Source organism: Ranitomeya variabilis, chromosome 4 (assembly GCF_051348905.1).
Source record: "Ranitomeya variabilis isolate aRanVar5 chromosome 4, aRanVar5.hap1, whole genome shotgun sequence".
In the NCBI taxonomy this organism is placed as follows: Eukaryota; Metazoa; Chordata; class Amphibia; order Anura; family Dendrobatidae; genus Ranitomeya; species Ranitomeya variabilis.
The window spans coordinates 537,335,903-537,362,005 of NC_135235.1; the positions used below are offsets into that span (position 1 = coordinate 537,335,903).

Sequence of the window (26,103 nt, forward strand, 5' to 3'; positions counted from 1 at the left end):
CCGACTTTGTCAAAAGTCGGGTCGGGTGAAATCGGTCGATTATTGCGAAAAGTCGGGGGCCAACTGAAGCACGAAACCCAATGCAAGTCAATGGGGAATCAAAGTCGGCAGTGAGTGGAGGACAGGAAAACACCTACAGTGCCCATTTTAATGCCTAAAACATCAATTCTTATTACTGAAGCTTGTCAATCTTAATTCACTTTATAATAATAGCTAGGCATTGAAAGCTGGGGGTCATTTGGCTAAAGTTGTGGGGGTGTAGGGCTGGCTCAAGATTTTCGTGGGCCCAGGAAAGGCGGAATACGTCACGGCGGTGGAGCAGGGGGAGGTCAGTATTTCAACTTTGCAAGTGCTGTGATCCTGAGAAAGCAGGGGGGCCCACTCGTTGGCATTGGCACTGGCACAGGGCCCCTTATAGTACGGCGGTGTTTGACGGTGGGTGGAGCCTCCCACCGGCAGAGACACTTTTGCGTACTATGAGGGGCCCTGTGACAGTGACGTCGCCAACGAGTATGCACCCGCCACCTGATGAAGGAACCTGCACTTTCTTCTGCACCTTCCTCTTTGTCCCCGTGTAAGGTGGTATAGTATGCGGGAAGGGGATCCTGACTTTCAGCAGGGTCAGATTCTGCCTGTGTAGAGTGCAAGGGGAATGTAGTGGTCTGGGTCAATGGACCAGCAGACTCATCTAGCAGTGGCTGGGCAATGGGCAGGATGAGGAGGAAACACAGATATAGGCCCAAATAATAAAGTGGGCTAAATGCAGTTCAAATGTGGTAACAGGACTAAACAGGCGGCATTGATTTGTTCAGTGGAGGAAAACTGTAATGAGTGGCAGACACAGTTAGTAGGCCCAAATAATAAAGTAGGCTAAATGCAGTTCAAAATTGGTAACAGGACTAAACAGGCGGCATTGCTTTGTTCAGTAGAGGACAACTGTAATGAGTGGCAGACACAGTTAGTATGCCCAAATAATAAAGTAGGCTAAATGCAGTTCAAAATTGGTAACAGGACTAAACAGGCAGCATTGCTTTGTTCAGTGGAGGACAACTGTAATGAGTGGAAGACACAGTTAGTAGGCCCAAATAATAAAGTAGCCTAAATGCAGTTCAAAATTGGTAACAGGACTACACAGGCAGATTGCTTTGTTCAGTGGAGGACAACTGTAATGAGAGGCAGACACAGTTAGTAGGCCCAAATAATAAAGTAGGCTAAATGCAGTTCAAAATTGGTAACAGGACTAAACAGGCGGCATTGCTTTGTTCAGTGGAGGACAACTGCAATGAGTGGCAGACACAGTGAGTAGGCCCAAATAGTAAAGTAGGTTAAATGCAGTTCAAAATTGGTAACAGGACTAAACAGGCAGCATTGCTTTGTTCAGTGGAGGACAACTGTAATGAGTGGCAGACACAGTTAGTAGGCCCAAATAATAAAGTGGGCTAAATGTCTGCCAAAAACTTGTTCATAAATAAACAGGTGGCATAGCTAGGTATAGGGGTGGGCTACTCTGCTGAGTAGCAGACAGTGGTAGTAGGCGCAAAGTATTAACTGGTTTAAATGGAGGCCTGGGCCCCTGTATATTTTAACTATCATCTATCATTTCAACAAATTTGTATTGGCAGTGCCATTGAAGGATTTAACAGAGGATTTAACAGCACAGACTACACAGTGGGGGAGCAGGGAGAGGTAAGTATTGCAAGTGGTAGAGCACTGTTCGAGCTGGGGGGGAACACTCTCTCATGGACGGCGGTACTAGCAAAGGGTCCCTCATATTATGATGGTGTGTCTGACGTTGGTTGTGCACCACCACCGTCAGAGACACTTCATTGTACTATGAGGGACCCTGTGCCAGTGCCGTCGCCCAAGAGTGGGCCCACCCACCTGTCCAGGCAAACGGCACTACCACCAGATGCACCACCACCATCAGTACCAGCTGGCAACCATCGCCCACGGGCTCTTCCACCAGTCTTCCTCATTTTTTGGAAAATCTAACCAAAATAACAACCGTTATATGGTTCTGTAAAACAAGGTAGAAGGTGTATATTAACTTGTTGGGAATTTAAATCTCCCTTTTTTGGGGGAGACTGAACCAAAACTCAGACCCTGTGCATAAAACAACACAATGTAAGTGGCAGAAAGTGGCTGGCTGATATACGACAAACTAACAGGACAGAAGTATTTCCACTTTGTGAGAATTTGAATCTCACTTTTTTGGGGGGAGACTGAACCAAAACTCAGGCCCAGTGTATAAAACAACACAATGTAAGTGGCAGAAAGTGGCTGGAAGATATATGAAAAAATACAAGGACTGTAGTACAATTTCAATCTCCCTACAATGATCTCAGGACAAGTATGGCAGCAATAAAAAGGACTGCTGCACACAAAAGTGTGGACAAATAAACAGGATAACTGTGCAGAAAGGAGCAACAGGATTTTTGCTTTTAAAAAAGCAGTTGGTTTGCACAGCGGCGTGCAAACAGCAATGCAGCTATCAGGGAGCCTTATAAGGCAGCCTAATAAACTACAGAGCTGATGCACAAAAATATAGACTCCACTGTCCCTGCAAAAAAAAGGTGGTGTTGGACAGTGGAAATCGCTACAGCACAAGCGGTTTGGGGGTTAATCTTCCCTCCCTAACTATATCCCTTCTTCTGATGAAGCTGCAGCATCCTCTCCCTATGCTAAGATCAGCAGAAGTAAGATGGCGGTCGGCGTGCACGCCCCTTTATAGCCCCTGTGACGCCGCAGAAAGCAAGCCAATCACTGCCATGCCCTTCTCTAAGATGGTGGGGACCGAGACCTATGTCATCACACTGCCCACACTCTGCGTCCTCCTTCATTGTCTGAAAAATGGCGCTGAACGCATCATATGAAACGCGACTTTGGCACGAAGATCGCCGACCTCATGGCCGATGCCACACTAGGATCGGGTCGGGTTTCATGAAACCCGACTTTGCCGAAAGTCGGCGATTTTTGAATTTGTCCGATCCGTTTCGCTCAACCCTAGTTCCTATCTCTTGCTTGCATCGACTGCAACAGAGAATAATATTCCGTTGTTTCCAATTGTGCCATCCATGACAATCACAGAAAAGTACCATAGACCTAAAGCAGCTGTACGAAAATGATCAGAATCATTCCCCAATATGAAGGCAACTTATCTGAAAATCCTATTGGATCTCGTTCCAACGCGCTTCTGCTTATAACCTAGATGTTCATCATTCATAAGCAAGAATGGCAGAAGACGATATCGCAATATCCAGTAATATCCCATTATACTAGTACAATATAGGTGGATAAATGGGGAAAAGTAACATTTTTCTTTTAAGTTCATTGCAAAATAATGATGCAAAAACATTTTATTTCAGTAATACACTTTATTAAATAAGCATCATATTGATAAATATCATAGACATATTTTACATATATATCTGTGATTAGCATAATCTGTACAACACAGTGAACACTATATTTTTATGGCAAAATTACTTTTTTTTCTGTATTTAACTCATAAAAAAATTTCATATAAATTCAGCTTTTACTTGAGTGAAATGACACCTAAAATGGTACAACTTGACGTAGAAAAACAGACCTCAGACACTAAACTAAAAAAGTTTATAACTTTTGTAGCTAAAACTATGGGAGGACACAAAAGACAAAAAATCAACTGCCTATCTGATGTACAATCCCCATATTTTCCAAAAATAAAGGATCAAATTCCAAACTTTGCAGCTTGTAGCTGTCTGTCTCCTCCTTAGCATGTGGATACAGTTTAGGTTTTTGAGGAGTGAGGGAGATTGGTAAGATGACAGGAAAATATGTAATTTTTACTACACACAGAATAATGAGGAGAAAAATGTGACATAAATTAGCAAAAACTCCATCCGTATTTATCATAAAAATCCATGTAGAATTTTTTGATTATGTGCAGACTCTTCAGAAGGGACTTGCCAAAGGGCCCGCATATATCTTGGGCTAGCCCTGCATCCTGTCCTATTCAAAACCCGTGCCAACCACAATTACCAATTGCATTTATGGGAAATTGACACTGACATGTAATTATATGAATCATTTATAATACTGAGGCTCGGAGCTTGTACATGCGGGAAGTGCTTTTTGTACAGATTGTACCTTGTCATTATCTGTCTTTCTGCAGGTAATCAAGCCAGTAACTAATTATCTCTTAGTAATCTTGTCATGTATTAGACTTCAAAGATTTATCAGGATATTGTTTGCCAAGAATCATTTTCTAAAGAGTAATTTGTGAGAAGCCCTAGTGAACATATCACAGCTGGAGACATCTATTGGCTTGTGTCAGACTGACCCCAAAACAGTCCGCTCTCGATGTAGAGACCTCTACGTGTAATTGCATCATTATCTTTGTTGGCATCATTCCACACACAGAATGCAAATAAAATTGAATAGGAATTTTGTAATGAAACCATAACAAATGAACCCTGGTGGCAAGAGCAAGGTTTTATGGTCACCTCCAAATACAGTTTTCTTCTGCTGAACTTTGATAAAAATCTGGACCACCACTTCCTCAGGTACTCTAGAAAGCCAGTTTGACTTTTTTTCATATTATATTTTTGCTAAAGAGGGCAAGGGTCTTTCCGGAAATTATCTTCACAGTTATCATGGAGGTTCCCAACTGATTGTTGGTTGGATGAAAGGCTACACAAGGACAAAAAATAATATGTGGAATGCCCCTTGCCCCAAATTTTAGAAGCTGTATTTGAGGATCTGCTCCATTGCCTAGAGAAGTCAGTGGACAGCGACATTTCCCACCTTCAACTGTGTTTGCATATTTAGGAATCAGACACAGTTGCATATAGTGATGAGGCAGGGAGTGGTCTGCTTTCCGATTCAGCATCTACATGTGCCATCTGAGGCTTAAATCAGGAGGCTTGATGGCGTCACTACATTGCTTTTAATATACCCTACCCACGGAGTACAGACAAGAGGTTTGTTCTGCTCATCATGTGAATGGGGCTAATTGAATTACTTTTTTTGTTTTGATCTTTGCTAGTGATTTTGAGTGGAAAGGCACTATATTGGAGAGAAGAGAGAGCACTGTGCGTCATTGTACTGTGGGGGGTCAGTATGGGGCTTGATGTGTGAGTTTTATTCTGGGAACTATTTTTGTGTTGACACACACAAGGATTGGAAAGAGTTAGGAGTGTGGCTTACAATGGTTTACAAAAGTATTCACCCCTTGCCATTTTTTGTGTTTTGCTACCTCAGAACCTGGAATTTCACTGGGTTTTTTCAGGGTTTGCATCAGTTCATGTAAAGAACATGTCTGCAACGGGGAACATTTGGTTTTCTTTTTATTGTGAAGCAAGCAACAAATAGGACAAAATTACTGAAAACTTCACTGTGCATAACTATTATCCCCTAAAGTCAGTACTTTGTAGAGCCTCTTTTTGCGGCGCTTACTGTTGCAAGTCACTTTGGATAAGACTCTATGAGCTTTCCCCATTTTGCCACTGGGATTTTTTTCCCATTCCTCAAGACAAAGCTGCTCCAGCTCCTTCAACTTAGATGGTTTCATCTGGTGAACAGCAATCTTCAAGTCTGACCAGAGACTCTTAATTGAATTAAGGTCTGGGCTTTGACTAGGCCACTCCAGAACGTTTATACGTTTCCCCTCTAAAGCACTTGAGTGTTGTTTTAGCAGTATACTTGGGTCATTGTCTTTTTGGAAGGTGAACCTCTGTCCAATCTCAAATCACTGACAGAATGAAACAAATTTTTGTCAAGGATATCTCTGTATTTCGCACCATCCATCTTCCTCTCGAATCAGACCATTTTCCTTGTACTTGCTGCCGTAAAACATCCTCACAGCATGATGATGCCACCACCATGTTTGACTGTGTGGATGGTGTTCTTGGGGTGATGAGCTGTGTTGGTTTGGTGCCAAAAAGTACAATTTTGGTCTAATCTACCCACAGCACCTTTCCCCATATATTTGGGTAGTCACCCACATGTCTTTTGGCAAACTCAAAATGAGCTTTACAATTTTGGGGCGTAACAATGTGAATTAGAAAAAGCAACACCACACCAGACTCTTAGACGCTGTTCCAACTTATATAGGTTATGGTGTACCCAATGCATACCCAATGCATACCACATGAATTACCTCCAACAAAGTGTAAATCCACACAGCGGGGAAGCCCACTCAGTGTACAGGTAACTGCATGAACTAATGCTGCAAGCATATATACAGCAGTAAGTGCTTCGTGAGCCGGGGTGCCACGCCAAAGAAATAGCTAAAATTGATAGAAAAATTGAAAGGGCCAGATGGCACTCACCGGTTAAAAAAACTTCTTTATTCCAATACTTTAAAACATCGGCATTGGGAGGATGGGAGCAGGAGTGGAATGGATGACAGCTGTTTCACGCTGCAGCGGTGCTTCTACTGGCTACACACCACATGAATTACCCATTCAACGGAATAAAGGACTTTTAAGCAAAAATGCAGTGAGTACTGCTTTTCTCTTTTATACATATGCAACTACATTTAAGGCCTTTTTTTGCCCACTCTTCTATAAAGGCCACCACTATGGAATGTACAGCTTATAGTGATCTTATGGACAGATACTTCAGTCTCTGGCTGGGAACTCTGCAGGGTTACCTTGGGCCTCTGTGTTACCTCTCTGATTAATGCCCTCCTTGCCCAGGCTGAGTGTTTTGTTGGGTAGCCCTTTCTTGGCATTTTTGTTGTGATACCACGTTCTTTCCATTTGATGATAATGGATTTGATGTTGCCCCATGGGATCATTAGAGATTGGGATATTTTTTATAACCCAACCTAGACTTGTACTTCTCAACAACTTTGCCCTTGACTTGTTTGGAGATCTCCTTGCTCTTCATGGTGTTGTTGGGTTAGTGGTGCCTCTTGCTTAATGGTGTTGCAGCCTCTGTAGTCTTTCAGAAAAGGTGAGTATATACTCACGTGTGACACTTAACCCCTTCATGACCTTGGGATTTTCCGTTTTTCCGTGTTTGTTTTTCGCTCCCTTCCTTCCCAGAGCCATAACTTTTTTATTTTTCTGTCAATATGGCCATATGAGGGCTTATGTTTTGGGAAACAAGTTGTAATTTTGAACGACATCATTGGTTTTAGCATGTTGTGTACTAAAAAATGGGAAAAAATACCAAGTGCGGTGAAATTGCAAAAAAAGTGCAGTCCAATGCTTGTTTTTTGTTTGGCTTTTTTGGTAGGTTCACTAAATGCTAAAACTGACCTGCTATTATGATTCTCCAGGTCATTACAAGTTCATAGACACCTAACATGACTAGGTTATTTTTTATCTAAGTGGTGAAAAAAAATTCCAAACTTTGCTAAAAAAAAAAAATAGCGCCATTTTCCGATACCCGTAGCGTCTCCATTTTTCATGATCTGGGGTCGGGTGAGGGCTTATTTTTTGCGTGCCGAGCTGGCGTTTTTAATGATAGAATTTTGGTGCAGATATGTTCTTTTGATCGCCTGTTATTGCATTTTAGTGCAATGTCGCGGCGACCAAAAAAACATAATTCTGGCGTTTCTAATTTTTTTCTCGCTACGCTGTTTAGCGATCAGGTTAATGCTTTTTTTGTTGATAGATCGGGCGATTCTGAGCGCGGCGATACCAAATATGTGTAGGTTTGAAATTTTTTTATTGATTTATTTTGAATGGGGCGAAAAGGGGGTGATTTAAACTTTTATATTTTTTTATTTTTTTCACATTTTTTTAACTTTTTTTTTTTACTTTTGCCATGCTTCAATAGCCTCCATAGGAGGCTAGAAGCTGGCGCAACTCGATCGCCTCTTCTACATAGCAGCGATCATCAGATCGCTGCTATGCAGCAGAAATGCAGGTGTGCTAAGAGCGCCGACCACAGGGTGGCACTCACAGCTACCGGGGATCAGTAACCATAGAGGTCTCAAGGAATTCCATGGTTACTATACAGAAGCATCGCTGATCCCCGATCATGTGACGGGGGTCAGCGATGCGCTCATTTCCGGCCGCCCGGCCAGAAGCTCCGGTTAAATGCCGCTATCAGCATTTGACAGCGGCATTTAACTAGTTAATAGCGGCGGGTGAATTGCGATTTCACCCGCCGCTATTGTGGGCACATGTCAGCTGTTCAAAACAGCTGACATGTCCCGGCTTTGATGCGGGCTCACTGCCGGAGCCTGCATCAAAGCGGGGGTTCTGACCTCAGACGTACTATCCCGTCCAAGGTCAGAAAGGGGTTAAATTGCACACAGGGGGACTTCCTGTCACTAAGCATGTGACTTATGAAGGTAAAAAAGAAACAAGATACCTCCGCACTGCTGCGATACGTTAGACCCTAATATCTCTAACCCTTCTAACTTCCCTTCGGGTCAGGACCCGTTGAAGTGCCGTCTGCACGAAACGGCCGTCGTCCGTTCATCTCCACATCTCTCCCTGTCTAGTTTTTTTTATGTCCGAATAAAAGCATGAAAATTCTACTCTGGTGAGTGCGCTCCACACTTCTTTCTTATTGTTGTGACTTATGAAGGTAATTGCTTGAATCAATTTTTTCGCCAATTTTTAGTTTTTCGATCCCATAAATTTAATTTATGCCTATTTTGGTGAGACTGTTTTTTTGTACTTCTTTCTGGGAAGATTTGTCATAATGTCATAGCTGTCACTTTCATCGCACCACACTTGAAAATTATTGACCTTTGGGGCCTATGATTGTAAAAAAGCCTGGATTTGTCAGTTCCTCGGTTACCCTAGTCAACCAGTTTGACTTTATTAGTAGAGTTTTCACTGTTGTTCCGTTGTCACTCTGCTTTCTGAGTTTTCACTCTCCATGGCTCTCACAGAGCTTTCTGCTGTAAACAGTGCAGGCCTGCGCCGATTAGAGCAGAGAGCAGTGGAACAGTCATGGAGATTGAAGTGCTGCACAGTGACAGTGAAAACTACTAACAAAGTCAAATGATAGGAAGTCTTTAGAGCTAGAATAAAAAACAATTCAAAACAGCATGATGTAAGAATAAATAAATCAACAGACAAGATAGTCGTGCATGAAAAGCAGATAACTTTATTAGATATAGAAAATTAAGAGGCCTTAAAAAGTAGCACAACAGAAAATAGAAATAGAAAAACAGGCATTACATTGGCGTCAGTGACTCAGCGCAAGATACTGATATTTATCCCTCGCCAGCTGCTGCAGAACCTCAGATATCCATAGGCCTGGGTACTAGTAAAACAGTATAGTAGCTGCCGCTAGAACTTGGTATGTTATATGCATTAAATCTGACTCATTCAAATATCTGTGCTGAGTTTGGAAACAGGTATAGATCAGTAGGTGGATTGATGGACCTTCTCCCGTGATGACACCACTTTTCCGTCAACGGAATCCTCAATAATGGTGCGGACTTTACGTATGGTCTGAGAGGCTGTGATGACAGAAAGAAAGTTTAGGGATCTTTATAGTAGATGAGCCTGCTACAGATAATATTGCAATGTCACTAATTGTACCATTGTAAATGGGATCTAAAAAGTCACATAGAAGAGGCATGACATTATTAAGGCTGCGGAGGGCTGCATACTTCCTCCGTTAAGCCCCGCCCACTGCCGCACCTCTTCCATTCAGCTCTGCCTACATCTGCATATGTCCTGCGTACCTATCTTTAACATTGGGAACGAAGGCAATGCGAATGTATGCGGATGAGTCTGCATTGAACGCAACATGTTGCATTTTGTTGCGGTCGGCGCAGCATCAAAACGACGCATGCGGACGCATCCGTATACATCCGCATGGCCTATGTACTCAATGTTAAAGATAGGTACGCAGGACGCATGCAGACGTAGGCGGGGCTGAATGGAAGAGGTTCGGCAGTGGGTGGGGCTTAACGGAAGAAGTCTGCAGCCCTCCGCAGCTCTGCCCTACGCAAGTGTGAAACTATCTTAAGACTGGAAGTGGAAGCCTGGTCTTATTGCCACCTTGTGGCTGCCATCTTGCACTCTGTTTTTGGCATAAGTTGTGGCGGAAGTTTAAACCGTGGGCAGCATGTATCTGTGTGATCACAGCCATGTATGTTTGTCTTTGAAACACTTTAAATAGCAGCCGAGCACTGAGCCGCACAATTGATTAGTCGTACAGAGTCCAGACATGTCCCCAGCATCCTCTCCCCACCCGCTGACAGTGACTGGCAAGTCTCTGCCTGTGTGAGCATATAGGCAAAGGCTTGCCAGTCAATGTCAACTGAACTAGAACAGGCGCACAGAGGAGTGACCAAGGATATTAAGAGAATGGGTGGATTGAGTACAAAATGTGTTATTTAAACAGATTATCAAATTTGAGGTTATTGAGGTTTGGAAAAACAAAGCCTTGAGGGTGATCTTATTATAATGTACAGATAAATGAAGGATTAGTGCAGAAAACTTTCTAATGATCTTTATACACCAAGGCCTGCAACAGTTACGAGAGGCATCCTCTACGTCTAAAGGAAAGAATCATCACAGATGTAGATTCTTTACTGTACGAGCACTGAGATTATGGAATTTTTTGCAACATGATGTTGGAATGGATTGTTCACTAAACCAGTTCACGTAAGGTTTGGGAGCCTTTTTTGTTAGGCTACTTTCACACTAGCGTCGGGCTCGGCCCGTCGCGGTGCGTCGGGCCGAGGTTCCCGACGCTAACGTTGCCTCCGCCGCACAACGGGGGCAGCGGATGCATTTTTCCAGCGCATCCGCTGCCCCATTGTGAGGTGCGGGGAGGTGGGGGCGGAGTTCCAGCCGCGCATGCGCGGTCGGAAAAAGCGGACCGTCGTGAGCAAAAAACGTTACATGTAGCGTTTTTTGGTCCCGACGGTCCACCACAACACGGCGCAACCGTCGCACGACGGTTGCGACGTGTGTCAATCCGTCGCAATACGTCGCTTATGTTAGTCTATGGGGGAAAAACGCATCCTGCAAGCACTTTTGCAGGATGCGTTTTTTCGGCAAAACGACGCATTGTGGCGGATTCCAGTTAACGCTAGTGTGAAAGTAGCCTAAAATGTAATAATACAGTACTAGATTATGTCATGGGAACTAGTCTGATGGCTGTATATGGAGTCCGGAAATGTTTTTTCCCTTAATATGGGTAAATTAGCATCTGCATCATGGGCTTTTGCTTTAGTCTGGATGAACACGTTATTGTCATAGATTGAACTTGGACTTGCGTCTTCTTTCAATCTTAAAACTGCAAAACTATGATACTCTTTAAGGCACAAATATAGTTAACACCACTGTTACTTTAGGACACTGCCCATTTTTGGACACTATTGGAACATCCCTGCAGCTCAAATCTGAATTAATCTAATTTTAATTAAAAATATGAGAATACAATATACTTACAGTCTTTATATGAAGTGCTGTAGGAAGAGAAAAAAAAATAGAATGAATAGTGAGTCTTTTCTTTCAAGAAGATTTGTACATGGGGCCTAAAGGGTTTCTGTCCAGAACAATGGTATGATTCAATGATTCTAATACCTACAATTTCTTAAGTATTAGAAAACCAACCATAAAAAAGTTCCTTGCCATTGCTCTAAGTGTCCACATTAATACAAGGGCCCTGGTGCCTAAGTGAACCCAACATCACCTCTTCCTTATGATATGAAAAGCACAAAATGGTTGGAGAGCAGGTTATACATTTTGCATCAAGGACCGGAGCTCATGCTTCTAGAGGGTACCATGGTGGTGATATGAACATATTAACCATATAACACCCAATCATTTCGCTTTGTATTTTGAATGGACTGAGAATCACGCTTTTCCTATGTTTCCAAAATGGGATTCCTCACTGTACTTATGACATCACCAATATATTGGGGGTGCAAGAACAACCAGATACCTTCTCAAAAGTAACATGCCTGAACCTTTTTGGACACCTTGATGCAACCTCAATGAGATTTTAGGCTACTTGAATAACGTGAGCGTAACTCAATGATTGGCTGTGTTTTTAATGGTCCATATCTTTGTATTACTTACTTGATATCTTCACCTTCCAGGAGACGTCTGTAGGTTGCGATTTCTTGTTCCAGACGAGTCTTCACGTCCAAGAGGATTTTGTACTCATAGCTCTGGCGTTCCATATCTGACCGTAAATCTGCAAGCTGAGCTTCCACACTGCTGAGCATCTCCTGGATCTGAGAGAGTTGCATACAATACCGGCCTTCTGTCTCTGCCAAGGTGCCTTCCAGCGCCGCTTTCTATAGTAAAGAGTGATATTTAGGTTATACAGTAATGTATTTGTTTGAACATTTAATGAATAATGTTGAAACCAGATTTCACCATGCTTAGTTGTGTCTGAAGTTCGATCTCTAGGCTTTGGAGAGTACGTTTTAGGTCGGTTATTTCTGTTCTGCTGGACTGGATCTGTTCACTGTGACTTGCAACTTCCTTGTTCAGCTCTTCTGTCTATGACACAAATATTGCATCCGTTAAGTGATTATATTGCCACATAGACTATGCCATTGTTAAACAACCTGAAGAAAAAATGTTTTACTTACCTGCCTAAAGTACCAGGCCTCGACTTCCTTACGATTTTTCTCAGCCAAAGCTTCATATTGGTCTCTCACATCAGACAAAATCTTTGTCAAGTCAATAGCTGGGGCAGCATCCATCTCTACATTCACATGGCCGCCAACTTGTCCACGGAGAGCATTAATTTCCTATGCAACAAAATATGTATTATTTTTACCTACATCTTTAATACTTCCTGAATAAACTGTTGTCTCCTAATAGTTATTGTGAACCATCATTACCTCTTCATGGTTCTTCTTCAGGTAAGCCAACTCTTCCTTCAAGCTCTCGATCTGGATCTCTAGGTCTGATCTGGTAAGGGTCAGTTCATCCAGGACTCTGCGTAGTCCATTGATATCACCCTCAACATTCATGCGCATGGACAGTTCAGTTTCAAACCTGGTTAACAGAAGGCAAATTAAAATACAATTAATGACTTATAGATAGCATGCTATGATGGCATTGTCTGGTTTGAACAATCTCGGTTACTTAGAAGTTCCTTTGACAATAAGCTGCTAACAACGTGTCCACCTGCTAAATTTTCCAATGGTCAGCTCAAATTTTCTTGCAGTGCTACAACAGGTAAAATTAAGTATTACACACTTGCCATTTAAATCACTGGGTTGATGGTGTAATTCAGGATAGAATACAGTACACTACTGAACGCTGAAGCGTATGCAATGAAACATTATGTCCTGTCACCAGTGCCAGCGTCAGGACGTACTTTGTGGGCGGAGTTAGGTAAAGATATGTACTGCCCCTGAAGAATGGTATAAATATCCAAATAGACCTTGGCAGCAAAAAGGTTCCTCTCCCCTGATCTAAAAGTTAACAAATTGATTGATGAAAAAGTAATATTTATGGTATACCCGTGTCAGATATTATAACCGGGAAGCAAATCTTACTTAGTCTTGAAGTCATCAGCAGCCAGCTTGGCGTTATCAATCTGGAGGAGAATGCTGGCATTGTCTGTAGTGGCGTGGAGGATCTAAAAGTTTAAAAAAACAGATTTTGGTTATGAAAAGTTTTTTTTTATTTCTCTGTTGATATTTAATATAAAAATAGGAGCAGATATTGTCAGATGGCCTAGTAGTATAGGGGGCAACTGCTACCTGAAATGCTTGTCAGGGGCTGAGCCAATGACTGTCATGGCACAATTTACTGGTTAGAGAGACAATGATGAGCTACTGGAGAATAAAAACCTATTTTGTTGTCTCTGTCCCACATTGACTGTGAGACCAAAAGATGTATTTTGCAAACATACATTTGACACCTCCTTAGTATTATACAGACTAATTTGATGATAAAAGCAGTAGATATCTTTACAATCTATGTGGCCTTTCTATAACAGAACTCTCCCATGAGGAGAATAATGGCAACTGGCCAACTTAGGAACTAAGGCCTACAGGCCCTCATTCTGCTGCACGGAGACAACAGGTCCATGTGCATTAGGCATCTTGGCTCAGTGGTCAGAATTGGAGTTCAGAACCATAATCAAACCAAATATAACATGTGTATGGAGTTTGTATGTGTAAGTTTCTCTAAGTACTTTTTTTTTGTTACTCTAGACAAAAGTTCACTTTATATTAAAATGTCATGATTGCATTTGTATTGGGGAGATTAGATTGTGCACCCCATTATTTATGACAATGTCTGTAAAAGTGCTTCATAATATATTAAAGTTCTATAATTAACCCAAAGCCCCTCACATATAACTGGCCATAGTGACATCAGTGTTTCTATACCTGAGGTCCAATATTACCTTAGTTTGTCCTTCTTTGGGAGTAGGTCATTGTCTATTATTATTAAAGCTTCTACTTTTTTCCATCAGCATCTTTATAATGGTGATACGTTTATATTAACAAGACATCAGATGTATTATCATTTAGTCTAAATGAAATAAATCACTTAGTATCACTTGTGTTAAACTCAAATAGTCATACAGGTCTCATATTGATGACATCATTGGTATGTTCCATGTCATGGGAAGATATTAACAGCTACACAATCTGAAAGTGTCTAGTGATACCAACCAGATGGGGAATTCTAGAGTCTCTCTTTCATTACATTTTCAATCTGCTACACTAATACCTGTATAACAAATCTGGAGTCATTTTCTGTAATTTTGGGGTGTACAGATACAAATTATCAGATGTTCATTGATATATACTCATTATTTGAAACTCCACATGATATGGTAAGATATGTATTATACAGAGGAAATTATCTTGCACACATATATAACTATCATTCTAGTATGAGCTAAATCAACAAATTGTAAAGGCATTCACAGATATTAGCACATGCATGAGGGAATAAATGTTTGTCCTACCTTGTTGCGAAGATCTTCGATGACTTTGTAATAATGGCTGTAGTCATGATCTGGCCTTGGAGCTTGTTTCTCATACCATTGGCGAATCTTAATCTCCAACTCAGCATTGGCCTTCTCCAAGGAGCGTACTTTGTCTAGATATGAGGCTAGACGATCATTCAGGTTTTGCATAGTTTGCTTCTCACCTCCTGCTAGAAGACCCTCTCCACTACCATATCCACCTCCAAAGCCATAACCATGGCTAGATGAAAAACTGCCACCAACACCACTAGCTAGGCCACCAAATCCTCCACCAAAACTATTTCCAAGAGCACTAGCCCCAGAGGAAAACACTCTAGAGGTAGAGATGGAGATATTTTTGCCACCACTGCCTCCATGGATGCTAGGTGCCCTGTAACTTCCCATAGACAATCTGCTTGAGCCACCTCCATGAACACCTAATCCCAAACCACTTGAAGATCCTGAGGATGTGGTGGACTGCCTAATGCTGTATGAGGAGGACATGATGGAACTATAGCACCTGTCTTTCTAGTGCTACCTGTGATGTTTAGTTAAGTGTAGGATAGCAGACCTTGCATCCTTGTCTTTATACAAGAGGATGTGGGTGTGACTTTTACGTAAGTTTTGGTCCTTCAGCAGAGTCATCAGCTTTGATTTGCGTGCCAACATTTGTGAGAGAAGCGGGATTCATCATTACCTCATTGGTCTGGGAGACTAACTTGTACACGTTTCATCATATTACCCCCCTCCCCCTTCTATTCTTCAGTTAAACCTTCTCAGACAAAGTCCTTTCACTCATCCAGGAGTTGGTATTGTATGTGTAGTTCCTAAAACAAAAGCTGTGATTCACATTGAGTCAGGGAGGCTCCTGGCCCCAAGGCTATGCTTTTGACATTCTTTTACATTAACCAGGTAAGAAATACAGTAATACGGCGACCTCTCCCAATTCTGGAAAGTTTAGGAAATAAACTGAAACTGGAGATTGTGTTATTGCAGACAACAATTCATTACTCCATCTTTATAATATTTAGTTCATTGGGAACAGGTAAATAGGCCATCAGGTAACACATCAGGTAACACTCATATTACACTTGAATCCCTAAACTTACAGTTAATGCACCACTCCAGCATTTTTTTTTATTTCAGCACTAATGTAAATTCCCTTACTTTGGGTGGCTGTGACCTCTGACTTATGGTCAATCATAAATTGCAGTAATAAGATGGGGGATCGGAGCCAGTGAGTCACCAGGAAGGGCAGAAGACAGCGGATGGGCAGCATATTTCTAGGGACAGAGAACATGGATTAGTGATACCACTCCAGTGCTGAAATAAGAAAAAATGCTGGAGTGGTGTTTTAATCTAACATTGCAACTTGCACATTGATTTCTACCAGAACCACTATCACACAAATATATGTATCTGGTCCCTGAAGTCCCCAATGTCACATATCCCAATATTACATATCATTATTGCCTCTGCTATACATGTACAACCTCCACAGTGATTCCTATTTCATGTATTTTTAGCTAAATGAATAGCCCCTTTTAATATTTTAGGCTACATGAACCTGGTGTTGGACTGGGTTTTCTTGTGACCTCCCAATTATGATTGAGATGATATTGAGGCCCCCATGTTCACTTCTGCTTTGAAGGTCTCTTTCACATGGCCATTACACGTTCATTATTATTTGCAACGTAATATTTGTTTTTATCAAGGTACACATGGAGCGCCCTGCCAGGGCCGTGGGGTACTCGGTACTGAGTCCGGTCTTAAAGGGGATGTCATGCTGGCTGCGACTCGGTCCGTGGCCCTGGGCATCCATTTAAAAGGGAAGGTCTTTAAAGGGAATTTGTAATGTCTATGCTCGTGACGCCACCTGTGGTTTTTGGTCAGTGAAGACCAACGCTGCTTAAAGGGGTCCTCTGGGGTGATGGTATGTAGCAAGATGGTAACGCTTCCCACAGGTGAAGCGGGGTCCCCAGGGCTTCCCAAATGTATGGCAAGATGGTGTAAGCCGATAAAAAAGCAAAGAACAAGGACACAGGTTTGCAAAGTATTTACCTGGTTTACTGATGGTAGTTGTAGTCCTCAGTCCAGGGTACCAAGTGCAGGGTAGCTTTGGTCCGGCCGGCTTGGAGGCAATAGGAGATCCCTCTCCCAGGTGAGGTCCGTAAACCTTTCCTACTTGTGCTGTTTAGTTGTTTAGGTCCCTGCCGCTTGAAGCTCAGTGCAAGTCCCCTCTCTCCTGTCCTAAGACAGATGTCTGTACGATAGGCAGTTCGAGCCTGTTTATAGGGACTCTATCATGCCCCAGGCTCTAAAGATACTGTTTCACCTCAGACTTGATGCAGGCAATCAACATACAGTAGTATGCCCTCCGGTTCTGCTAAGTGTCCTAGAGTCCCACTATAGCCTTGGGCTCCCGGTACCCGATTCTGTGCTCTGGCTCCCAGGGTGTCCTTCCACTGTTCTCCTGATGAGCCTCTTCCTCCTCTGTGCTTCTTCCCTCTAAGCTCCTCCACAATTCAACTCATCACGATATCTCTCTTTCCAGGGGTAGCAGCTCCCTCGTGGCTGCTTGGCCCCCATGTCTGCTCCAGACATCCTTCTACTCTCCTCTCCTCTCTCAGACTAACTGGATCCTTCTCCAGACCAGGATACATAAAGTGTAAGGAAGCTCCCCTGAATCCGGGTCTTGAGCTCCCCCTCCTGGCCTAGATTCAGATGTGTTGAATGCGAGTGCCTGTACCTGATAGAAAGAATCTCCCTTGCCTCCAAGCGTGACATCACCCTCCCCGAAAGGAAGGCAACATCACTGCAGCAACCGGTTACCTGGGGTGTTGCACACACACTGGAGGACTAAATATCTGGGTGTCCCAAATATCCCCTGATCACCACAGGTGAGGCAGGTTTTATGGTTTCTTGTAAAAAATAATGGTCTCCAAAGTTATTTAAAAACGAGGTTGTATTCTTTTTGGCTCCACTGATATGTCAGAAACTGGGCCCACCAGCATATCTTGTTGTATGATGATGGCTCAATCTCACCTTGAATGGTCAAGAGCTAATTGATACATAATCTGTCTTCTATTCTATAGAAGAGGAAATACAGGAGTTGCTTTGCTATTGGCCACTAATTTAGAATAATACCATAGTGTCCAGACATGAAGGGAAAGGGTGTGAAAAATTGGGCATATATTCCAAAGGTTGGAAGTAGGGTTGAGCGACCTTTAGTTTTTTGGGGTCGAGTCAGGTTTTGTGAAACCCGACTGTCTTAAAAGTCGAGTCGAGTGAAATCGGCCGACCACCGTGAAAAGTCGGGTTTCGGCCGAAACATGAAACCCAATGAAGGAATTTTTTTTTTTTTTTAATTTTCTCTCTCTCTCTCTCTCTCTCTCTCTCTCTCTCTCTCTCTCTCTCTCTCCCCTCCGTCCCAGCACAGAAAATTTCGGATTGCACATTCCAAATCCCTACTGCGCACAAGCGATAACATGACGATAGGCGTTCACTCCCCTAAGACCTATGTCATCACTCTGCCCACACTCATTCATTGGCTGAAAAAAATGGCGCTAAACGCGTCATACGAAACGCGACTTTGGCGCCAAGATCGCGTACCGCATGGCCGACCCCCACAGGGATCGGGTCGGGTTTCATGAGACGCCGACTTTGCCAAAAGTCGGCGACTTATGAAAATGCACGACCCGTTTCGCTCAACCCTAGTTGGAAGTCCCATATCCTCACAAGAGCATCAAAGGCTCTCTGCCTCTCTAGGTCTGTGACCCACAAGTGGACAAGACAATGTCCAGGAAGTCATTGTCTCATCACAGGTAGCACAACTGTATCACTGCATCTCACCACTTTTGTTTGACCAATGAATTAGCAAATCATAAGAAGCCTCAGATGTTTGGCATAGGGGTAAGGTGAGTATAGGTTTCAATACTTTCTGGGTGCACTAACTCCTTTTAATGGGAACGAAGGTGGGCATTTTTATTGTGTGGAGGAACAAAGAGACTTTTACGTTATTGGGACATAAAAGTTTATTGTTAATGGTGGCATGAAGTGGGTTTTAATACTGTTTTGGGACAGGAAGGAGTTTTTTATAATGATAATGCCTCCTTTTTATCCACAAAAAAAGGCGTCTTTTTTTTTTTTCTAGAAGGTATTATTATTTGATAGAGGCACTATGGTGCATATTTGGGTGAGCAACAAAGAGATTATTATTACTTTATAGGAGGCTCAATAGTAGGAATTATTTCTATGTGGATGAACACAGGTAGCATGATTACTCTGTAGGGGCACAAAAGGTAGATATTATTACCATCTGAGGCACAAGTAATGTATGGGGCACATAATGTGGTACGACCTTCTAGGCACCATTTTAGAGGCAATATCTAACTGGTACTATTGTATGTTTGGCGCTAGTTTTGGGGGGTGTTGTAAGTACAGTATTTGGAGGCATTCTGCAAAACAGTAGGTACAGTTATTTGGGCAAATGGGTCAGCATGAAGCATAGGATTGAAGGTAAGAGCAGGATAGGAAGTCGGTTTAGACCGGGAAATAGTAAGGAGTGTGCTAGAAAATTGAGGAACCATATACATCTGGGCAGCAAAATCTGCCTACACAAGTTGTGGCTAGAAAAGACTTCACGGTGGCATGGTCCAGATGAAAAAAAAATGAGAACATGAAAGACTCAAAAATGACTCAATCTGTGAGTCATTAGATAAAACTATTCTGTATTTTTTTATTCTGTCTGCAGTGCGTCTGTGTAGAACTGATTTCTACTACTGTATGGTTATTGTATGGTGGTAATAATGGTCTCAGTATAGTGGTTCTTATTTAGTAACAGCATAGTAATATTATTCAGTTGCTATGTAGAGGCAATGGTAGAGATCATCTTGTGGAGGCAAACTAGGACTGGCCCACAGAGAACGGGTACATGGCTCGGTAGGCCCCTGTGTAGGGGTTTGCTCATCAACCCCTACAAGAGCAGTGTTTGGCACAGTGAACTTAATGCAATAAGTACAGACAAGGGCAACATCCCATCATTCATTTAGCAAACTACCTAATTTTTTATTCGAGACGCATAGGTTAATTTGTGAACAAGGGTCAGGTAATATTGCATGTAGCGAAACAGTGGGCTCTCAGAATCAGTTTTACTGGTAGGCCCCTGGCACCCCAGTCTGACACTGTATGGAGATATTATTTAGGTCTTATATAGTGGTACAACTGATAATATTCTTTGCATAATAGCTCTATAGATCAGCGTGCCAGCTCTCTGCACATTGACTTTCCGAATCACATTTAGCAAGGCCCAACCTATTAGTAGTTCCAGTAATTATAACCACATCTTATACCATTGTAGCGTGGCGCAGGGAATAGCTGCTGGCAAGGCACTTGTCTCCTTCTTTTACATCCTGGCTGGGCATTGGTGTTAGTGCTGTGAGGACCTTGCGCCTGTGTAGGCCAGCTGTAGCCGGTGGTGTTGGCCAGCCAGGTCCATAGGTTCCACAGTTCAACAAAGGACACGCCATTTCTAAAACACAGTCTTTACTGAATGGAAACTTGGTAAGGGTTATATAAAAGGTTTAGCGAGTAAAAAGTCTTATGGACATTTCCTTTGCAGTATAAAGCAGTTTCACATACACACAGTATCCTTCCACTGTAGTCTACTCCATGTCCTGTGAAGCACACTGTTTTGTCCTACTTTGTCACAGCCTAGCTTATTGCCACAGTTCTGATCAGCAAGTCTCTCTACCTTGCACATCCTATTTCTTCCACTACTGGCACCCTGAATCTACCACTCGGGATCTACACTAGTCCCGCAAACTCAGTCCTGTTTACCTTCTGCAATTTGCAAGGTCAGAGTTTGTCATGACACTTTTATTCTATCCAAGGAACCTTCTTCTTGAAGGCCACTCTATCTCGTTAATCACTTCAGGATCTCACTATTCCCTTGTCCCTTAAGGTACCGTCACACGAAGCGACGCTGCAGCGATAGCGACAGCAATGCCGATCGCTGCAGCGTCGCTGTTTGATCGCTGGGGAGCTGTCACACAGACCGCTCTCCAGCGACCAGCGATGCCGAGGTCCCCGGGTAACCAGGGTAAACATCGGGTTGCTAAGCGCAGGGCCGCGCTTAGTAACCCGATGTTTACCCTGGTTACCAGCGTAAAAGTTAAAAAAACAAACAGTACATGCTCACCTGCGCGTCCCCCAGCCTCTGCATCCTGACGCTGACTGAGCTCCGGCCCTAACAGCAGAGCGGTGACGTCACCGCTGTTGCTTTCACTTTCAGTTTAGGGCCGGCGCTTTAGTGTCAGGAAGCAGAGGCTGGGGGACGCGCAGGTGAGTATGTACTGTTTGTTTTTTTAACTTTTACGCTGGTAACCAGGGTAAACATCGGGTTACTAAGCGCGGCCCTGCGCTTAGTAACCCGATGTTTACCCTGGTTACCAGTGTAAAATATCGCTGGTATCGTCGCTTTTGCTGTCAAACACGGCGATACACGGCGACCTAGCGACCAAATAATGTGCAGACCTTCTAGCAGCGACCAGCAATTTCACAGCGGGATCCAGATCGCTGCTGCGTGTCAAATACAGCGATATCGCCATCCAGGTCGCTGCAACGTCACGGATTGCTGGCGATATCGCCTAGTGTGACGGTACCTTTAGTCTCCTTTTCATGTAGTACACCCAAAATGGTGGCACTGCTCACATAATACTTCCTACTTGTACTTGAATTCGACCCTATCTAACTATCTACAGGAAGCAGTCACTTTCCCTAACACTAAGCTCTTCCCTCTATGGGCTAGTCCCAAACATTAACTCTACCTAACTACAGACAGCTATCTTATACTACCTATCTTATGTGCTGAGCCTTAAACTATACATCCTTATACTATCACATCCTATACTGCACACTATTAACATTACTACACATTATACAGGCAAACATATCACACGTCACAAGACACAATATATACATGTAAATATATACAAAAGACACAGGACATAATACATGATTGGTGTCTTCTGGGGTAGGAATGAGACAGTCAATCACCACCACCCTTACACCATCATAAGATTTGACTCCATATACTGAGCTGAATAGTTGATAAGTAATCATCGATGTTATACTTACATGACAGATCAGGTGCTACTTACAATTTAGTACTATTGTTGTATATGTTTATTTCATTGTAAGCAATAAAGACTACCCTGACAGCAGCACTTCTCCTGCGCTAGGAAAGAGACGATGTTGTTAAATTTATTTTCCTTCACATCTGCCATGACAAGACCATGGGGCTGACCACACACACTTTCGTTTGGAACTAATCTACCGTAATCGAAATTGGTGGGTTTAGCCAATTTTGACCTAATGTGTTGCATTTGAGGACCATGATTATTCTATATCTCATAAAGTCCCATACCCTGGTAAATTCTTGTATCGTGACAAATGCCTACTTATATTGAGTGTTTTTCTTAAATGGTAAAACAGTCACACACCAAATAAATCAAAAGCTTCACCTTTGTTGAACAGGACTGCAGGTAGAAAGGAGCATAAAGCCATTTTGGTTACTGTCACTTTAACAGGAGCAGCAGTTTCAACTAATACAATGAGGGATTATTCATGAATGTAGCAGAATAAGCATAGCAGAATAAACACTATCCAATATATCAAATCCTCTTGTTGAAATCTTTGTCCTTTTCAAAGAGGCCACACCAACATTATGTTATCACACACAATCTCACATAACTCTCTCTTCCTCCTGCCACGTGTCAGGCATCACCTACTGTATACTCTAGATACTGTAGGGTTTTGCCTCTTCAATCCAAATCCCATTCTCAAAGGCTCTGTTTATCCTCACAGTATTCTACATCTTAAGAATTCAGTCTCCAACATGTTGTCTATAAATCACAATTCCCAAGCAATCATAAACTGTGATATGTCTTTGTTACCATTCATTGCATCTCAAGGGTTTGGTCTTCAAGATTTTTATCTCCCACCTTTTTTCTCACAGTTCTGTCCAATCAGCAATGCCACTAAAGGACACATAGACCACTCTACAGGTCTTCTCCAGATGCAAACTCACAGTTTTGTAGTTCATCACCTTGTTCTTAACTACAGTATCTAGGTTTACCACTAGGACACCAAACCAACTGTTTCCTCAACACAGTCCATTAACACCTCAGACCTAAACGATAAACAGACTATGCTGTAATTTCTACTAGCTTACAGTAATCTTGCGTACCTCTTTACAGGACCAAACTACAATCTCCCCTAGTTTTGAGTACACCACCTTAAACCCATTACTACTCCTCATAGCAGACTCTACTGAGCTAACCACTCGATACACAATACACTTAAGCCATTAGTGGTCAGGCAGTAGTCCACCTCCTACAAGGCACCTCTCTATTAGCCCCCAGACCACAGTTAATCACTTGTTAGCTCACTATGCACTTAGTGACATATTCACAAAGTTTCACTTGGCAAAGCAGCAGTACTGCTTTCTGCAAAAACGTCTGCTTACAATTAAGTAGATGATCCCTTGTCAGAGTTCCTCGCAGTCCTCTTGGTCATATCTCCTGACTTTGGGTTCAACACCACCAGAACAGCCTTTTGCTCCATCTCTGCCACACTACAAAGGAACAGGTGACCTAGGCCCCACCTATCAATGCTCAGACCAACCATACTACGGTCTAGCGCCTCATGTGGTAAACAATATATTCCTAGAATGGCACATATGGTCTGTCCTACACTAACGGACAGCGCGGACACCATTATTACTACGCACCGTCCCCTCCCTTTTATCCTTTCGTCATCATATACTGAAGGGTTGCGCTGGTCACATACAGTACATCAAATGGGAATCTATATTTTATCATCATTATGAACACATATCTCCAAAAATGTTCTTTTTCTGAGTGCACACTTTTTATAAGTGTGTCCATGAGTGCCTGTCGTAACTTTACCAGTCACTACCCATTTCCTGATAGCAATGCTAAAGTCTTGAAGCCTCTATCTCCGGTTTTTGATACTGTTGATGTGGTGATTATAATAATAAAATATTGCATACTTAGCATTTGTATGGTATTTGTATTTCTGCTGTGGTCAATAATGCAGTGAGGTGCGACCTTGTATTCAAGAACAATTATAAAAATGAAAAATCAACCCATTAAAACCCACAATATGAAATAATCCATACATGAGTAATCCACACAACCTATTAAATCATTATGTACTCATCTCAATCAATACAATGCTGCAGAAATACATTCCACACCATATACCAGAAGTTCCATTGTGTTCTTGATCCATTGTGATTAGCGTTTGGCTTTCTGTTTATTCCCTGTATATCACATTATCCAATTCTCGTACAACATTCTGAAAAGGGCTGACTTACCAAGACAGCCCCTATGAGGCCTACTGCTCACCAACAATGCTCAAACAACAGAGCCGAAATGATACCACCATATTGTCCCAGTACTAGTTTTATACTTTGCCTAAATAATACTGCTATTTAATGCCATATGGTCTCAAAGTCAACCGGATCATGACCTAGCGACACCACATCATGTATAGCAAAAATATATACATTACTAATCTTTGTATATTTCTGTCCCCCTGATCATGCGCAGTAAGCCAGGTGTATACAACCCACCTACATGGCTGCACTGCACATGCCCAGGAAGGCAGCGGTGACATAGGACACGTCCATTCGCGAGATTTAGGGAGCCAATGAAGCCTGGTGTGCACAAACCAGTTATAAAATTGTTTTTTGTCACATGCAGTAAAAAATAAGACAATAAAAAAGGGTTCTTAGGAAGGGTATAAAGATATCAATAAATACATGGAGGCGGTTTGGGGAAATTGTCAGGTTCCCTTTAAATGAAGGTGAATTAGGCCAGAGTCCTACTGATCTAACATTTATCACCGATCCGAAATACCCCTTAATCTCAGAATTTCCTTATAATATATTTCACATGTTTTGTGGAAACGTCTGACAATGTGACCCATGAGACACTTCAGTATGTAGCAGTCATGGAGGCGCATGTCGTGCCGCACCAGTGGGCTGAGAAGTATCATGCAGTCCTGTGGCCACATCATTAAACCCCACCCGGTTCCCCACTGTGGAGTGCTGCCAGGATAACAGCTAGTAACCCAGGATAATGGGGTGAAAGTGGCCGGACCATGTCTGCAGTGATGCGGGATGTGTGCCAAAGGCCCATAAGTGATAGAACGACTTACAGTACAGTGAACCCCCTGGAAGGTGAGGGACTCTCCTTCCTACTCACAGTCTGGTGCCCTTGAGGGCCATTCTGCTACTTTCTTCCAACAAGCCATTCTGTGTACGGCTCCATTCAGACGTCTCTGTTGTATGTATGCCTTCCATGCATTTTTTTCATGGATAAAACATTATAGTCTATGGTGCTATTCAAATGTCCGTGTTTTTTCATAGACCGTATGTCTGTGCAAAACTCACGGAGACATGTTCATTTTTCTCTGCTATCACAGATGAAGAGTTCCAATACAAGTCTATGAGTTCTTGAAAAACACATAAACACTTTATACAATTCGTGTCATGTCCTGTCCATATTTAACATTGCCAAATATAGGAGAATCTTTGTAATTAATTTCTTTATCCACACATGAAAAACGCTGATGACACACTGATGGTAAAAAGGGCACACTGATGACATAATGATGGTAAAAATGGACACACTCAGGGGCGTAACTACCGCGGTCGCAGCGGTCGCCAGTGCGACCGGGCCCGGCAGGTCAGAGGCACCCAACACCATGTTGCAGTGCAGGAGATTTGCTATCTAATTATACTCACCTACTGCTGGCGCGGTCCCTGCGCGTCCCTGCTTCTTCCAGCGCTGCATCTTCTTCCTGTACTGAGCGGTCACATGGTCCCGCTCATTACAAGTAATGAATATGCGGCTCCACCTCCCATAGAGGTGGAGCCGCATATTCATTTCGGTAATGAGCGGTAACTGTGACCGCTCAATACAGGAAGAAGATGCAGCGCTGGAAGAAGCAGGGACGCGCAGGGACCGCGCCAGCAGTAGGTGAGTATACAGCGCTGCGTGATATTTACCACTCCTCGTTCTGGTGCGGCTCCGTCATCAGCGTGACGCTCAGGTCAGAGTGCGTGGTGACGTAGTCAGTGCGCGCCCTCTGCTGAGCGTCAGTGCTGGAGACGGAGCTGCACGAGGAGCAGGTAAAGCGCCGGCTTCCTGA

The 26,103-nt window shown here is 42.8% G+C and overlaps 1 protein-coding gene across 1 annotated transcript; it reads right to left on the reverse strand.

The window, feature by feature from the left end:
• Positions 1–9,236: 9,236 nt before the first annotated feature.
• LOC143765622 (keratin, type I cytoskeletal 19-like) lies at positions 9,237–15,429 on the reverse strand. The gene is made up of 8 exons (XM_077252469.1): positions 14,863–15,429; positions 13,436–13,518; positions 12,773–12,929; positions 12,518–12,679; positions 12,300–12,425; positions 11,997–12,217; positions 11,364–11,380; positions 9,237–9,415 (listed from the first exon to the last, which is right to left on the reverse strand). Exons 1-8 carry the CDS (start codon positions 15,364–15,366, stop codon positions 9,318–9,320), a joined length of 1,368 nt encoding a protein of 455 aa, XP_077108584.1. The 5' UTR covers positions 15,367–15,429; the 3' UTR covers positions 9,237–9,317.
• Between the last annotated feature and the right edge of the window lie 10,674 nt (positions 15,430–26,103).

What these genes read in the sequence shown, in the direction of transcription:
- LOC143765622 (XM_077252469.1), bottom strand. Translation starts at nt 15,366, where the DNA reads ATGTCCTCCTCATACAGCATTAGGCAGTCCACCACATCCTCAGGATCT. An exon ending in TCGAAGATCTTCGCAACAAG is followed by an intron (nt 13,519 to 14,862) that starts GTAGGACAAACA and finishes TTAAACTTTTAG; the next exon opens with ATCCTCCACGCCACTACAGA. An exon ending in TGAAGAAGAACCATGAAGAG is followed by an intron (nt 12,680 to 12,772) that starts GTAATGATGGTT and finishes TTTGTTGCATAG; the next exon opens with GAAATTAATGCTCTCCGTGG.